Source organism: Nannobrachium achirus, assembly GCF_963921795.1.
Source record: "Nannobrachium achirus genome assembly, chromosome: 6".
Taxonomy (NCBI): domain Eukaryota; kingdom Metazoa; phylum Chordata; class Actinopteri; order Myctophiformes; family Myctophidae; genus Nannobrachium; species Nannobrachium achirus.
In genome coordinates this window covers 56,818,076-56,835,742 of record NC_137815.1, presented here as the reverse complement: position 1 = coordinate 56,835,742, position 17,667 = coordinate 56,818,076, and the positions used below count along the sequence as shown (strand labels likewise).

The 17,667-nt window shown below is 41.8% G+C and overlaps 1 protein-coding gene and 1 long non-coding RNA gene across 2 annotated transcripts in view; one reads left to right on the top strand and one right to left on the bottom strand.

The window, feature by feature from the left end:
• Positions 1–3,242: 3,242 nt before the first annotated feature.
• tead3b (TEA domain family member 3 b) overlaps positions 3,243–17,667 on the top strand; it is a gene marked incomplete at its 5' end in the record, with an annotated part of 29,313 nt that continues 14,888 nt past the window's right edge. The window contains 2 exons of the mRNA XM_080728304.1: positions 3,243–3,360; positions 8,744–8,995. Of these exons, the coding sequence (XP_080584430.1) occupies positions 3,243–3,360; positions 8,744–8,995 (370 nt within the window). The remainder of the gene's footprint in view (positions 3,361–8,743; positions 8,996–17,667) is intronic.
• On the bottom strand, positions 11,859–14,481 carry LOC308286439. The gene is made up of 3 exons (XR_013962101.1): positions 13,899–14,481; positions 13,721–13,775; positions 11,859–12,748 (listed from the first exon to the last, which is right to left on the bottom strand). It is a non-coding gene; the product is annotated as an uncharacterized lncRNA (long non-coding RNA).

The following is a 17,667-nucleotide window of genomic DNA, read 5'->3' as shown; positions in this document are numbered from 1 at the left end:
GTGCATTTTCACTTGGAGTTGCTTTAGGGCAGTTTCTCCTTAGGATATCTGGGGGCAGTGGGGGCACAGGGGTAAAGTTCCTGCCCACCCCAGTGGAGACTGGGGTTTGACTCCACCATTGGTGCCTCTGGCTTGGCCAGTAGTTCTCTGTCCCTGCATTAGCGACTCCTACAGGTTAGTCAGGTGCCTGTTCAGCAGGAAGAGTAACTGGGAGGGATAGCATCAGTTTTGCCAGATGTACGATAATTATCGCATTTGTACGATAATTTGACCCTCTGTACGATGTACGATCAATAATTCCAAAAATGCCCAAATGTACGATAATTTCGCCATAACACAAAAAAAGAGCGTGAATTTACTAAATTCAGTGGCTGCTGATTCGGGATCCGGTTTGGCTTCTCAAAATAAGTAAGGAAACCAGTAAATCTGACCCTAGATCTGTACTTTCCAGACCAGTTTCAGGCTTTAATTTGAGTAAGGTCCAGGAAGTTGCCTGCCTCCATGCAGCATATGTGATGCGTTTTTGTCACATAGGAGTCTCAAACAAGGTCGTTTCTTACTCTAAATAAGCATTTTTGGTGAAATTATGTATTTACACGTGTGATTTCTCTGTTTTGGCTGTGTACGATAGTTTTCTTTCAAATACGATAATTCAACATTTTCCCATCTGGTTGCTTTGATAAATAACACAGTAATGGATGGTGCAGGGAAGGTCAACAAATAGTCTCTGGGTAACCCGAAGAAAGGTGGAGCTAGACAAGACCACAATTCTTTTTAAAACATAACTGGGAAAATGTGCAATCAAGTAGAGCAACATTCTGACACTGATGTACCTTCATCAGAGTCAAAGCTGCAATGGCATGGATAGAGAACAATTCAGTTAGTTCACTTCCAGGACGGCATGTGCTGTTTTATGGCTTGAGATTGATTGACGTGTTCGTTTCATGTCCACCTTGACTCATGCTGTCCTCAGCTGTTCAACTGCTGTGGCCCAATGGGCTTGCGTGGCTCACTCAGCTGATGGGATGTTTAGTCTCTGCAAAGGCAGGATTTATTTATTTCATCCACTCTGTTTGTACCTCAGCGTTAGAGAAAGAAGGGATGAGTGTAATGGAGTTTTCCCAGTTCCCACCCAGTAGAAATTTCCTGTCATGCCGTGAAAGTTGTAGACATCTTTGGAAGAACTTTTGAATCTAGACTCGAGTGAACAACATATTTGAATTTCAGTCTGGAATAGAAAACCAACATTGCCGATCTGAAAGCTTCAAGATGATCTCATTTTCAGTTTATTATTAGAATCATGAAAAAAATGAAAGTTGATAGACATCCAGTGGTTGTATTTGCAGTGTGTGTTTTCCCAGTGATTAAGTCAGCATTGCTGCATGATACTGTACATTCTCAGGTTCTCATGAAGATTACGTATCTTCTGCTCTCAGTTTGTTATCCTCAAAACGCACATATCGTCGTTGTCGGGTGGAAACCTTGTATCTCCGAGTTTCAAATATGTACGTTCTTTCGTAAGGTAAAGCCCTGCTTCATCATACAAGGCCGTCGCACAAAAGTAGTGAAAACAGCAGATCTACAAGCACACAACACCTTGCGGTGCGAGGCGTTGTGTGCTTGTAGATCGGCTGTTTTTACTTGTTTAAATCATTTTTAAAATGATAAATGCAAAATTAATGGTTTTGGATAACGACGATATGCAAGCTCTGTTTGTGTTACTCTCCAGTCTCCATAGGGTTTCGCAAGGGATTCCCTCCTTTTGGTGGCACATTAAGCCAAATGTAGGTGAAGGAATCCCTTCCCTTATTTAGGCTATACAGCGACAGCTTTCCAACGACTGGGCAGCAGACAGCAGAGAGTGACTCAGTAGAATTACTGGAATTCAATGGGACGTTTCACTGTAAGCTATCCTGTCTAGAAAGAAAAAAAAAAGCCTTGAGAGAGAGCGATGCCAGCAAAACTCTGTGGCTTTTGTAGATGGAGCTGGAGAGAGAGATAAGCCGTCCGCTGAAAACAGACTGCAATGTGATCGCCGCATAAATGCCTGAGTAACTGCAAGGAGGAGGATTCCGGTGCATGAATGGTGGCGTTTTGAATGAATGCGCGAGGTGCATAGCTCCGCAGCGTTATTTACATTCCTGCTGCACATTGGAATTCTGTAGCATGTTGGTCTCACCGAGTTTCATGGCCCGACTTCCAGAGAGTGGGAGGGGAGGTGTGTCCACGCCATGGGTTTGTGTTAAATGTGAGTGTAGCATGTCATTCAATTAAAAGCATTAAGTATACCATCCCATCTGGAAACTGCCCAAAGGCACCATTCATGTGAGGGTTCTGGTGATTTTATCCATCTTAATGTGTGTGTGTGTGTGTGTGTGTGTGTGTGTGTGTGTGTGTGTGTGTGTGTGTGTGTGTGTGTGTGTGTGTGTGTGTGTGTGTGTGTGTGTGTGTGTGTGTGTGTCATGAGGTCAATGCTTTTAGTGTCAGTGTTGTGTTGTGTCTCATCCAAACCATTACAGGGTCTTAGAACAGCTGATCTTAGAAAGCAAACATGTTGATGCTAGTATTTTCAACAGAAGGAAAACACCATAATCCATTTCTTTAGACTATTCTATGTCTATTGAACCAGTGCTTCTTTTTTTTATTTATTTTTTTATTAAATTATCCTGCCTTTGTCGATAATGTTAAAAGTGCTTTGCCATCAGAATTACGGTAGCTCATTATCAAGCCCTGGCTTTAAGTTAATTTAGTCTCAAGGTCTTTACTGTCCATCTGATTTAAATCCTATGATTTCACCACAAGCTGTATTGAAGCATGCCGCAGGGTAACACAAGTCCTACTGACAATGCCTTCCTTCTAGTAGTCACAGCCACTCCATGTGTGTCCGTGGAGCTGCTGCATGGCTTTGTCTGTTCTGTGCTGATGTTGCATTCCAGCAGGAACAATCCCACTGTTTTCCAGACCCTGAAGTGGACTCCTAAATTGGACAATCCAACCCCCTCTGCACGCACGCGCACACACGCGCACGCGCGCACACAGACACACACACACACACACGCACACACACACACACGCGCACACACACACACACACACACACACACACACACACACACACACACACACACACACACACACACACACACACACACACACACCACCCACCCCCTTTTCCCTCCTCTCTCCAACCCACCCACCATCTACTAGCCCTCCCCCCTCCCCTCCCCTCCCCTCCCATACTACATGCATCCCCTGGTCTCCTATCCTTATTTGGGTAGAGACGCTCTGAGCGCTGGGCGGAGGGGTGGAGTGGGGGGAGGGGGCGTCGGGTTGACACAAGGGAGGCAGGAGGAGAGAAACAGTGAGCGCCGGGCTCACGGCTCTCTTTCTTAATAAGGACATGTCTGGAATTTAAGCCCCGCTCTCTCTCCGTTGAAGAGCCTCTCTTTTCACGGCACCCCACTTATGAGCGCACTCCTCTCATGCGCACTCACGGAGCTCTCAATCGAGGCCGTCAAATAATAACTTCATATCGCAGACATCTGCTGTTCACGTGTTATCCTCGCTCTCGAGTGGCCCCCATGTTTCCTCGGCTATAATTGGACAGAAACAATTGAAGCAGTCACTCCTCAGTCCTCCGTCACATGAATTGTGCCACTCATGTTAGATTATTGCAGTGGCACGGCCGAGGCTGCCAGCGAACGCCACCTGTGCTTTCCTTAGTGAAAGGCTGGAATTTATTTCTACTACTCTATGCTGTGGAGAGAAATGGGATCTCGGACACTTGAAACACTGTACATACAGACCATATTTACACCCCACCCTCGGGTGCAAACTTTATGTTGGGGTTTGGTTTACAGTCAAGGTACAGTATGGTCATTTCAGTCCATCCAAATAAAAGATATTTAAATCTACTGGCTGGAGTGCCATGGAATCTGTTGAGCATCTTCTTGCAACCCAGAGGATGAACCATAGTGATTTTTGCGCTTGATGATAGCTGGCCAAAATGTCCTATTCCGATATATCAAACGTCAATTTGGTGGATTGCCATGAAAATAGTGGAGGGCATTCATACTCCTTGTGGGATGAACCATAACCATTTGTGTGACCATACCTACCCATGACCACCCTCTGGACAAAATGTACACAAGATGCCTCATCATCTATTGACAGATCGTGCAGGATAAACACCCGTGACCCCATGACCTTTCTATTGCACCGCCTTAGGCCTACAGCTGTTTTTTACGCAAGTGTGTTTATCCATCCGGGCTTGAGTAAAACGAGACGCCCCCAGTCACTGCGTCACCTCAAAGGCGGAACTTGGCGACACGCCTACTCAACACCTACCGGTAGGAAGACAGGATCCCAGGAAGACAGGACCCAAGTGCAGTAGCGCACTGTGTCACTTGTGAGATCACTTATCACATCAAAAATAAAACACTACTTTTGTGTTTTAATTTCTCTACACTTCAACTTACAAATGTTGTTCATGAGCAGGCCTCTATGTTGAAGTTGGAATTATTCTGTGTATTACTTATGATGAACGCCTGGAGTTCTAAACATGGCCACTTGCTGAATTTGGAGAGAAATGTCCTTTTCCATTACTTTTTTAGTTTATTTATTTTTATTTGAAAATGAAATATCCCTTTAAATAACTCTCAATGTCTGCTAAAATCAGTGGTGATTGGTTTGTTGTCTCCGATCCGTCTTTGTTTCTAGTGTGTTTACGCGCCTATGTGCAGGCATGCGATGACAGGGGGTGGGCGTGGTTGGCTGGGGGCGTAACTTCTTAAGCAAGGGGGAGTCACCATTTTACTCCAACGCAGATCAATGAGCACACTCGCTTTTTTACAATCTGTAGTAATTATGGCACTATTAATGAGCTTACATATTAATTTGATTATTTGTATTTGTTATTAACCTTTTAGTTTATTTGTTTGTTTTTTAACCCCACTTGTTGGCAAGGATGGCAATGCTGGTCAAACCATTTTGTTCTGGCTGGTAATAGCTATAGTGGGGCTAGCCTGTGCATGTCTATTCTGTAAATCAAATATTCTCATGCACCCTTCTAAATTCTGGGACCCTATTTATTTAATTTTTGCCGCCTTATTAACAGCATTTAATCTTCCTGGGGTCCAAGACAGCAAAATACCCTAATGACGGTATATCATCATCAGTAGTCCATTATAGTTCTATACAGTCCAATGACAGATGGACAGCACTGATGTAGTTCTCTCTGCTGGACTAACTGTGTATTTAGTCTGGGTACTGCAATGTAGTTGGGTAAGCCTGGGATGGTACACTTGAGCCGCTGATGACTACTCAGTTTCACTGTGGTGTTTAACACCATGACCCTGGCCCCTAGGGCCCCCAGAGTGCAGAAGGTTCACCATAACCAATACCCCCTCGACTAAAATTAGCCTCTTGACTGTGATATTTTCTCAATCGCTACAGTTTAGTGACCGCCATAAACTGCCACAGTCGTAACATCACAGGCACAGTATTTCTGGTTGTCTTTGTCTTTGATCTGTTGTAATTCCCTGTAAATGGTGATGGGAATGGAAGGAAGGATCTAATCCTCCACCTCTCCCTTTTTACTGCTCTGTGGTCCCTTCTGTGGCGTCCTTGTATAACTGCTGCAGTGCTAATGTAAAGTGAATCATTCCAGTTTGAAGCTAAATGAGAGAGAGAGAGAGACGGAGAGAGAGGGAGAGACGGACAGAGAGACAGAGACAGACAGAGAGCTGGGTTGAGAATAGAACAGAATTATATGTACCGGTATGCAAAAAGAAATACACTATAACCCTATATACTTGGTTGACTGGGGTCCCCCAGGGCTCTATTCTTGGTACACTCCTTTTCCCCCTCTAAACCAAATCAGCTATTTTTATGTTCACTCCTAGAATAGGGATGTTAGGGACTTGTTCATGTGGTTAAGTACTCACACATTTATTTTAATGTTTCCCAATTTGTACATAATAAAAAGGTTGATAAAGGAAAAGATTTCAGTAAACCACATTTCTTGCACCCTTATACGTTTTGATTTGTTATGAATGGAAATATTAATTTGCAATCTTTCACTTGAAATTGACCATGACCACAAGGAAATACACAGATTAAAAACCAGCTATTTGACAGTTCCGTGACCCTTAATAGACTGTAAGCATACCATGTAACCTCATATTATAAAGCCCCTCTTCTGGGGCCTTCAAGGCTATGAAAATGATTTTACAGATTTACATTTCCCCTTTTCAAACAGCAACCACCACAAATCACATCACCACTGAGACTGAGAGTGATGTTACCATGGCGAAAGTATGTTCTTGATTGATTTTTGTGTCACATGGAAGCAATACAATGTGCTACCACTTAGTGGAAGAGGTCAACTCTGGTCTCTGATGCAAAACTCATTGAGAAAAACAGATCTTGGATTCTCTGATGATTATCAGGGGCGATAAGTACAAAATCAAATATAAGTTTTTGACCAGATACATCAATATCGATATTTGTGATAATATAAATGTTCTTCTTAATTTTTCAAACATTTGCAAAAACTGTGAAAATAGCAGATCTACAAGCTCACAACTCATCGCATCATGACATGCTACCTAACATGCTGTTAAGTTTTAAATAAGGCGTATTAAAACCAGGAAAAAAACAACACTTATTCCATATCACAATATTACGATACCAAACGATATCTAGTTTCATATCATGATCTTGATAACATGTTCATATGCTATTGCTCAGCCCTATAGTGCAACCTCAAAATGCTCTTGCAATTTGAGAAAATTACTTTACCCATAGTGCCACTGCTTTTGGGGTTCTCCACGTTTATCCAATAATGTGTATTTTTGTCAACATCTGCAGAAATGCAAATTCTAAAACACAAGCATCCTGGAAGGATGATTACCTCATTGACTTCCATTTCAGAAACAATACAATGCTGAAAAGGCAGCTTGAAAAATACTTAAGATCTCTGCCTGCAGTCAGCCATAAACCAACCACACTGGGACACAGTTCCCAGACCACAAGAATTCTTTGAGGCTAGTGCTGATTAGTGAGGTCTTTAAACTACATTTTATGGAATATCTTGAATTCATTTGGCCATTTCAGAGAAATAAAAAATCTAGGAAATGATAGCAATAATTATGGTTAGTATTGTTTATTCATACAAATGTAATGATTGCAATAAAGAATATGTCAAACAAAGCTAAAGTTGTACCTTATAAATATTTAGTGTTCCATGTTGTAGATTCGTGATATGCTTATTGTGAAGCACACGAGACCCATGCAGCTCCAATGCCTGTTTTTTTGTGGCTACCCAAAACATTTCTATTTTTCCAATATTTCCTACTAAAACAGTAGGAAACAACTGAGTGGATTTAGGGAAAACCGTTCAGTAAGTGATGCTTTGTCAAGCAGGCTATAGTCCTGATGAAATACAGACTAAAGCTTTCATTTCTAATAGCTCTTTAATATCTCTATCTGTCTCTCTCTCTTTCTGCCTCTCACTAGTCCCTCCCTAACGTTTTAGTCTAGTTTTTATTTTGTTGACGAAATTGTCAATATATTTAGTTTTAGTTTTAGTCATCACAGCTTAGTTTTTATTTCGTCTTTATTAGTTTTCGTCAGTGAAAAAAAAAACGCAGTCGACAAACATTTTTCATCATAGTTTTAGTCTACAAAATCAACACTGGTTAGAAGTGATAACTTTGCACAGCCGAAACAAGGAAACATTTTAAGGGAGCCTCCAAGTAAAATGATGTACGTTGTTGCTTTTGTAGGTTGTTGTCGTTGTTGAGAATGAAGCTGGTTGCAATGCCGTTGCATGGAATTTAATTAACACACTGTTCCCTGGACAATACCAAAACAAACAGCCCATACATTTACAACACCAGCAATATCCACCACCTCTGTCACAATGTGTGGCTCATGATGCAATTAGTACAAACTTGCTCCCTTTGAAAGAAACAAAATAATTTATTAGTCGATGACACTGAAACAGACTGACTTCACTGCAGCGGTTCATTATAATAAGGATGGAATTTAGTAGCACTCAGTAATAAGGAACATTCTTTAATTAGGGCTGTCATTGGGACCAGTTGCTCAGTGTACAGTACAATGGGTTAAAGTTATCCTGAGTCATCTGAACCTCAGCAGTCGAACAGAGTTTGATCTCTATGCATCTACTTCAGTGTTTCCAAACCTTTATTTGGCCAGGGCACACCTTTCATAGCCAAAAGATCCCAGGGCACACCTAGATATACAGTGATGTACTTTTTGGCCAATGTTTGACCAGTTTTTATATAGTTTGTTACTTACTTTTGATGCAGTAATGGTCTTTTTTCTTTCTTGAGGTATTGAAATGGTCCTTAAATTGTGACTTCACTGTCATCTCAGGACCCCCCAAAATCATTTGTTCACTTTGAAATTTCAATGGGAGCACCAAAGCATCTCAAAGGGCACACCAAAGGTCCGCGGCACAGTGGTTGAGAAACACTGCTCTGCTGTACATGTGTGAAGAAGACCAACCCATTTGACATTCACACTGTCTCCAAGGCCCTCTCACCAAACACACATGTTGCAATTATGTTCATTTAAGATTTTCGGCGGCTCAACTTTCACTTTCGGATTTTACGTTGCGAGGATGTTTTGATTATAGCATCTGCAATCCGAATCGTGAAGGTATAATTAATAAAAAATAAACAAACAAAACCTCTTCTCTCCTCTGTCCCACACAGATCCTGTGATCAGCGGGGCTCAGGGTCGGGCCCGAGGGGGAGCCGCCACCATTGCGTCCAACGAGTGGAGTGCGAACGGTAGCCCGGAGGATGGGCTGGACGGGGACAACGAGGAGCTGGACAAGGCCCTGGACGGGGACGCAGAGGGGGTGTGGAGCCCCGACATCGAGCAGAGCTTCCAGGAGGCCTTAGCCATTTACCCGCCCTGCGGCAGGAGGAAGATTATCCTCTCAGACGAGGGGAAGATGTATGGTGAGTGCCAGTGGTGTAAAAGTATTTTACAATTTTTCAAGGTTCGTTTTTTGGGGGCTTTTATGCCTTTATTGATAGGACAGTAGACTGACAGGAAATGGGCAGATAGATGAGGAGTGACACGCAGCAAAGGGCGACGGGATTGGGATTCGAACCCGCGACACGCTGTCAGGCATCAGAGCCCATGTGGTATTTGCCTGGACCGCTAGGCAAGCAGACACCCCACTTAAGTACAATGTTTAGGTATTTGTAATTTACTTGAGTATTCCCAATTGCCAATGCTTTTACTTCCACTCCACTACAATTATTTAAACTATTTAGTTACTAGTTAATTAGAATAATTACTATAGATTTTGATTATTCATTCAATCAATCAATCAACTTTATTTGTGTAGACTTCAAGGTCCATTAAAAACAAACACATAAGCACATAAAAACACAAAAATACATCCACATACACATACACAGCCCTGTATATACATTTTGGCCATTTGAAAATAGCCGATCTACAAGCTCACATTGCGTCGTGATGCAACGCGTGAGCTTGTAGATCTGTTTTTTTTTTATTTTTACTTCAAATGGGACGTTCTGCATAACGAGTACTTTCCACTTTTGGTACTAAGTAAGTACATTTTGATACCAATATCTTTGTACTTTTTAATTACAGACTTCTACTTGTAACAGAGTATTTCTACTTCGCAGCATTGATACTTTTACTTAAAGGAGTGGTTCGCCGGTTTTCAACCAAGTCTGTGTTCTTTTAGTCAACTACGTTCATGCTAAAACGCGTCTATTTCCTTACATTACTGTTCTGTGGACAGTAGGGGGCCTTACTACCACGTACGTCATAGACTGATTCGGCCAATGGAACGCCTGGCTATGACGTACGTGGTGGGAGGCCGTTGTAGCTGCAGAAACTACAGTAGGATTTGACCCGGTGTGGTTGCCGTAGCGTGAACGCTAGTTAGCAACAACAGTATGGTTGTTACTTGTTTTCAGACATGTTTTCTACTGACATAGGGACTTGCTGGCAGAATCTTCGGTAGAACTACTTTTTATATGAACTGGAGTAGGCTATGCATTACATTAGAAGAAGGAAGAAAGAAAAAAAAAAAAGCAGCGACGTGAACCAGAGAGAAAAGACGAGGCGTCTCTCTGCCAGCTGGGACTCCACTAAGCTAACATCATACACACTGTCATAGGACCATTCTCTGCACCCAAGTTATTCTGCCCGTTTGTTGTGACTACTGCTACATGCTGCTAGGATCCCCAAGTTGAACTGGAAGAGACAACCGAGACCCAATGGTATGTTTCATTCATGTATAACTTATTTGTGTATGTGAGTGTCATCATCAATGTGTCCTGGCATGCACATTCCTATATTAATCCCAATTACAGAATGTAAAGTCTGTAGGCCTAAGTTTACTTTAAAATATGTATGATGGCAATGATTTTACTATGTATTTCACATTAGGAGTCCACTAGTACAGTGGCTCTCAAAACCTTTATTTTCCAGTACCTCCTATGGGTCTATTTGGTCCCATTTGTAGGTCTACACTCTGACAGAGATGGAAAAAGGACTAAGATACTTGAGTAAAAGTAGGCTATCAATACTGCAATATAGAAAACGTTCTGTAAGAAGTAAAAGTACTAAAGTATTGGCATCAAAATATTCTTTAAAAGTACAAAATGTTTGAAAATGGCAGATCCACAAACTCACAACACATCGCATCAACACATTGTGAGCTTGTAGATCGTCTATTTTCAAATAGCCTGGATATAAAATAGGGCTAAAGTTGATTAATTAGGTTTTATAATATAATCATTTATGTGCAAAGTAACTCAAGTTTTCAAATGATTGTAATGGTGTACAAGTACTATATTTGGATTCGAGCTCGAGTCAAGTACCAGTACAGAAAGCTGGAAATTATTCAAAGTACAAAAGCCTCAACATTTTACAAGCACTGCTTACACCACTGCTCTCAGAAAATAGACCTGTGATCCATTTGAACCATGTGAACTGAAGGTCCCTCAACACACTGAGAACAGCACTAGTAGGCTAATATTTAGGGCTAGCAGATCTGTCTCTGGTCATATTTAATATTTGTATGTCCATGACAAAAACCAGGGCTAGGCAACCCCCCCTGTGCCAACATTGGCACAGGGGGGGGGGGGGGGTGATCACTGGCACACTGGCAGAAGTGTGAGACAGGATTTTTATTTCAAATATATATTTTAAACATGGTAAATTAAATTAAGTCACCTAATTTGCAGCAAATGACATCCTGCATATAATTCTACATTCATTAAAGCTATGAACTCTGACTGGGGAGGGAGTCTGGGAGATAAGTGACTTATTGCTCAGAGTCTAATGATTGTTATGTCCTTCCAATCAAAATGTCCACACTTATGATGGCTTGTCATTAAAATTCATGTTGACATGGCACACTATCTAAAAAAATAAAACCATGGCACTTTTCATTTGTAAAAGGTTGCAGACCCTGATGTACACGATAAGCTGCCATGGCGATGAACCGTTTGTGTGTGACAAAGACAATGCAACATGTTACAGTATTTTCTTCTTCTCACTGCAGGCACTGCGGTATCGTTTGGAGTGTCCTGGAGAGTCGTCGCAAGTGGAGAGTCGACGTCTTCTTACCCTGGCATCATTATATTGTATTATACATAACAAATGCATAGATATGTGAACATTTCTATGATCCTTGTCATAATAGATAATAAAATAGATTCAATACATTTGATTTTCCTTCTTTTCTGTTTTTACTTGTAAGAAATATAATGTACACAGTATGGAGTGCTGTGTGAACCTGCCATTTGTAACACAGTAAACACAGTACAATGTAACAAACGCAGTGGCAAGTACTTCTGTTTCAGAGCATTACTGTAGTCCAGTGGTTCTCAACCTTTGAGTCTGGGAGTTTGAGCTTGTAGATCGGCTAGTTTCACAATATTTATCTGTGGAACGGAATCGAGCAGAATGTAATGCCTCAACTCCTACAGTCTAAGTGCTTATCAGGGTGGGGGGTCCCCAGTTCAAATATGATTGTTGCAGGGACGCCAGAGTAAGAACCACTGCTCTACTCCAGCAAATAATATATTACCGGTAAATACATATTTTCATGACAGATTGCAAGGATGAAACCAAAAAGCTCATGATGTTATATATTGTTAGCCTTTTTAGTGTGTAGTCCACCTGAAATTGAAACCGTTATTCTAATAGTTTGTGCTGTAGCCAATACTGAAAATGGGTTGAGCAGCGCACACACTCGACCAGAGCTAGGACATGGTTGTCCCGGATGTTTTAGGGTTCTGACATGTTCCCTGTGTTAGCTGATCTAATTTAGAAATTTAGCAGACACTTATATCTGCAGAAGGGCAGCACGATTCTTGTAAATGATTATTTTTCTCCCTAGGATTTGGAAAATTATTCTCTCACTTTTATCTTATTTCCCAATTTGACTTATTAAAATAACAAGCTTATTACTGGGTGTACAGAGCACAGGCGAGGCAACATTAGAGTTGAAAGAGGCTTTAGAGTAGTCTAATATTAAAAAATTAGATCACATTGCTGTATGAATCGAGAGAGTAAATAATATTCCTGGGAGTTCCTTGTAAGCTGCTTCTTCTACGGCATCTCTTCAGAGGGCGATGTAGACAGTTGTACCGCTGTCTTCCCGCAGGACTGCTATGGACATCATCTTGGACATGGTGGATTATGTGATGTGTCAGCACCTTATGCAATTATAGACAAAGAGGAGGAAAAATGTTTCAGGGTACACAGATTTTTTACAATGACATTTAAAAATGTTGCCATAGCTTTTACCCCATTTCTAGTAATCACACCATGCAATAATGAGAATCCTAAACCAGTTTGCTAAAAAAAAAAAGAACAGATCTATAAGCTAACAACAGTAACACTGCATTTTACCATGTTACATATTTCATGTAATGTTGGGGGGTTGCTCTCGGGCACAAACCTCTTATCTCCATATTTAAACAGTTTTTTGTTTGTAAGTTTAAACCCTACTTTATAAAACAGTGTAGTACAAAAGAATAAAAAGTAACTGGCAAAAGTGCTGGATGATTACAATTTAGGCATTTAGCAGATTTTAATCCAAAGCGATGTACAATAAGCAGGTAATACAGTATATCAATATAATAGGATAATGTCAGTACATCAACAACAATATAACAAATGCATAGCAATATCAATCTAGAAAACAATAACATTTAGACCACGCACATCAGTAAAAAACATTTAAAAAAAAAACAATGCGATCTAGCTTCATGTATGGTCAATGAGGGGAGGGGAGTGTTACAGTACTGCTATGTGTTTTAATGGAGTTATGTGGATTCAGTTTGTTTATGAGTTTGTCTGAATAAAATATATTCTAGTGATTCACACACTTCACAGTTGTAAGTACCCAACGTTTGGTTGCCTACACTAGGAATCAGAGTGTAGTATCATCATCATCATCATCATCATCTTTTATAATAGCTCACGTTACATCATAATTACTGTGCAGCCACTGGGGGAGGGGTTGTTTGTCGATTCATATACATTATAATACAGTCCCCTCTGTTGACTTTTATCTCACCACTTTTGGGTGCCCCGCACATTTACATTAATGTTGGAACCACACTGCTGTTACAGGCTAAAGATTAGCATCGCTAGCAATAACAATAGCCTAAAAGTAGTCCTACCTCTTGAAAGAATACACCTTGATATGAAGCCTCTCCACCCATTAGATGGATGATTCTAAAGACAAGAGATGACAACAAAATAAGTGTTACAAACATGAATCAAGTTGCAACCTTTGCATGTACATTATACATTATGTTTCGTAGAGTGGCATTTTAATTCCAAACATACAGTACATACCTATGTTCTGCTTTACAAGGGACATTTAGCTTTGCATTGTGTCCATCAATCCTGCCATTACATCTCGGTGGAAGTCATCTGTTGTGAAATGTTTACTAATCACTACACAACCGCAGATTCATGTCCCATCGTTCTGCAGGCGGCAGCAGCACCCGGGGCTCGCTCCGTCGCTCGGCTTCATTCAATCATAACACCACGGTAAAACAACAATGCCATGTTGTTTCACCGACACAGTTGCACACGTTTCAAAACTTCTACAACTGCTCAGCATCACTGCGGTCATAACATCCCATCTTCTTACTACGTGACTTCCAACCAACAGCAACAAACAAACTAAAACAGCAACGCAGCGAGGATGTTATTATGGTTACGCTGTTAGCTTAGCTTTGGCTCTCTTCTCCAAGCGCTGCTTGCGCAAAGGATTATGGGTGCTGGAGGAAGTGAGGTTGGTGCTGTAGGAAGTGAGGTCATAGCTTCGCGTTTCCCAAAAAATGGAAATGTACCACAAAAATAAATTTCTTTTTTGTTTTCCAAGTTAGAATATGATAATATGGGGTTACAAAAGCCCTTGAAAACGACCGGAGCTCCCCTTTAAGTAAAACATTTGAGTGCTTTTTCCACCACTGGTGAGTGCGCTGGACGGCAGCCACATGCATTAGGGAACAATGCAGAACACAATAATTATATGGTACTCAGGACATACTCTAATGAATGCACCGAAGGAAACCCTCCATTACTATGACAATTGTGGCTGAAACAAAACAAAAAAAGGAGCAAAATCAAAGACACATGAACCCAATACCCATATATCAATTCATCTCATTATTACACAAGAAATGGCCTGGGTCTCAGCACGGGGAGAGAAGAGACTCTCACTCCTCTTTCACACTTGTGCCACGGCTTTGACACAGTTGCATGTTTTTCTTTCCACACAAGCGCTCCATTCGAAACAAGTCTATACCTGTTGTGCTCTGACCCAGGGGCTGGTTCTTCCAGTCACACCAGCGCTCTTTGAGCTGGTTAGTGCCTTCCTCACTCAGAGCATCTCACCTCCGCCTGCCTTGATTTTCACCCGTCTATTCTCCCAAACTGGTTTTCCTCCGACCTCTTTCAAGGCAGGGTTGTTTTTCTTTTTTCGTGTTACGTCTCTGTCTCTCTCTCTCTCTTTGTACCGCCCCGTACATCTGTCAGTGGCAAAACCTGCTCATTCCTTTTTGCAGTAACACATCGTGCGGCATTCTTGCCCTGCTAGTTTTTGCCAGACCCATGAAATGGGTAGGCCTACATAAGCAAATGTCGGTCTGTCCCTTTTCTATATAAAGGGTATATATGATGATGACATGATGATGACATGCCTACAAAAGGCATGATGTCATAAATGATGATGACAGACAGGGGGTCTGGCACAACCAGGTTGACCTGTTCTAGTTTACTTTAGAGAGAGTTTTGCCCCAAGGTCACTGTGGCTCATCATCAGGGGAAGCAGTGTTTGATGCTGGATGACTCAGTTAAATTATCGATAATTAGCACAGTGTGAACTAAACCATGGGAATAAAATAAAAAAAACATCATGTTGGCATTTAGTCCTCCATAGGTCTCCTGTGGTGTGTTTTTTAAGTTGCAGGTGTTGACCACTTGATGTTCTGAAGCACTCTGTGTCCAGATGGATTAGTTGGCAACATCCTTGATACAATTGCAGACATCCAGGTGTTAGGCATTGAATGGATTAGTATTACGTTAGTTTGGTCTCCCGCTCTCCCAGTCCCACACCAATTGGTGAGAAAATGTGCTTGAGGAGCTGGTTTGAATTAGACGTTGCATTAGACCTTGGAAGGTTGGCCAACAACCGAGCGAACCATTGATTGATAGGAAATCCACAAAGCTCAACTGACTCTGAAAAGACACCAATCTCAAGTGCTCGCCGTGGTTTTTTGTATTGTCCTCAACAAACCCCGATTTTTTGGTTTGCGAAATAATCTTATTTCCACCAGCGCAATGCAACCGCCTCGAGCCGTGCTTTGTAAGATTTTCCTGCCCTTTAATTATTGTCCATGTCTCATAAACTTAAATTGAATCCTGCTCCACTGTAACATTAAAAAACCCATCGATCATGCCCATCAAAGTCTCACATGCAACTGTATATATTTGAGGCATTGTTCTTCTGCTGCCGTTTTGCATAGTTGTTCTGTTCTTGATGTCAGATGGGATTCTTGGGGCATGAATCATGCGTGATGGAATCTCATCCGTTTGATTTGTCAGACAGTTTGGGACGCACGCACATACCTGAGTTGTATCAGCCAACCCCACTGTTGCTTCTGCAGCTACCACTGCTCCTGTTGTTACACTGGCATTCTTAGCCTTTTTTTTTAAAGCTAACTGATATTTATAGAATCCATGTTCCATGAGTGACAGACTGACAGTCATATGACAAAGTAAGTTGCAGGTGAGAATCAGACTTGCAGAGCAAGTAAGAACAATTTTCCAGAATCACACAAGCACTGGCGGTGGTTAATATTATTGGGCTTTTCTACGCTGACCTTTAGGACGGGCTACTGACAGCGACTCTAATGTGTTGGCCTAAATAGCTCCTCTAACGGTTTAGCAAGATGGTGCTGAGAACCAAGAGCAATCCATTTGTCATGAGAACGTCAACAAAGAGACAGATCAACTACAGCCTGTCCCCTTAGCAGCAAACTGTCAGGACCCCTGCTAGAGGTCAAGATGAGCCTGCTTTTTCTTTTTTTCCTTTTTTCTTTTTTGTCTTGAGCCCGTAAACACGCTCTCCGTTTACATCCAGTCATCTGAGGCGCTCCTGGCAGAGCCATGGCGTGCCCCAGAAGAAGAAGGAGAAGCAGCCGTCTCACAAGGCGATGACCTCAGACATCTAAAAGCTACCCTGACGTTAGGCTGGGGGAATTTTAACGATTGCGCTGTGTGTAATACTGTCTACCTTGCAGTCTCAGGCTCTCGTGGCCTTGAAAAGCAGGCAAGTCATCACTCCCATTGGGAATTCCACATTTTATGCCAGGATTTCTCTCTCTCTCTCTCTCTCTTTGCTGGGAAGCACATTTCCATTGCCATAGCAGGATAATGACTTTACAGGCATGTGTATGGTGTTCCACAAAGCTGACCAGACTTCCCTGTGGGATTGCAAGGTGATCATAGGGTGAAACATTTCTTGAAGGGAGATACAGTGAAATTAAATAATGTACACATCTGGTAACAATAATCCATAATCCATGGCATGTCCAAAGCTTTTACCTACTTTTTACCCGAGAAATGCAAGAAATCATGTAAACACAAATGTTAAGTCAGACACAACAGTTCAAAAGCAATGTGTAAAACTATGCAATGGTATATGCCCCATTGTATCATATTTGTTGAAAGGCAGAATCGAAGATTATTGTTGCACAATACAACCAGTGAGAATATTTTTTAGGTAGATGAGTGCATCGTAAAAAATGTTGTCCGTCTGGTTTTGTGTTGGGCCCCTGCTGACATGCTGTTCACCTGCGTTATCTGGCCCTGGAGAGGCATGCCAAGCCCCAAGCACACACCTCTGCCCTGCAGCTGTCACTGTAGCAAAGCATTCTGGGCAAGAAAGAAGGGAGAGCGAAATCGAGCACTGGAGGGAGGGGAGGGGGGCTGCTGGCATGTTTTGACCGTAGCATAGCACGTTAGGAATGAGCGATGGGCTCGCCTCATGCCCTGAGTTGGAAGAAACGGAGGGCATGGAAGGCATTTTGAGTTAAGCAAAAGATGATTTGAC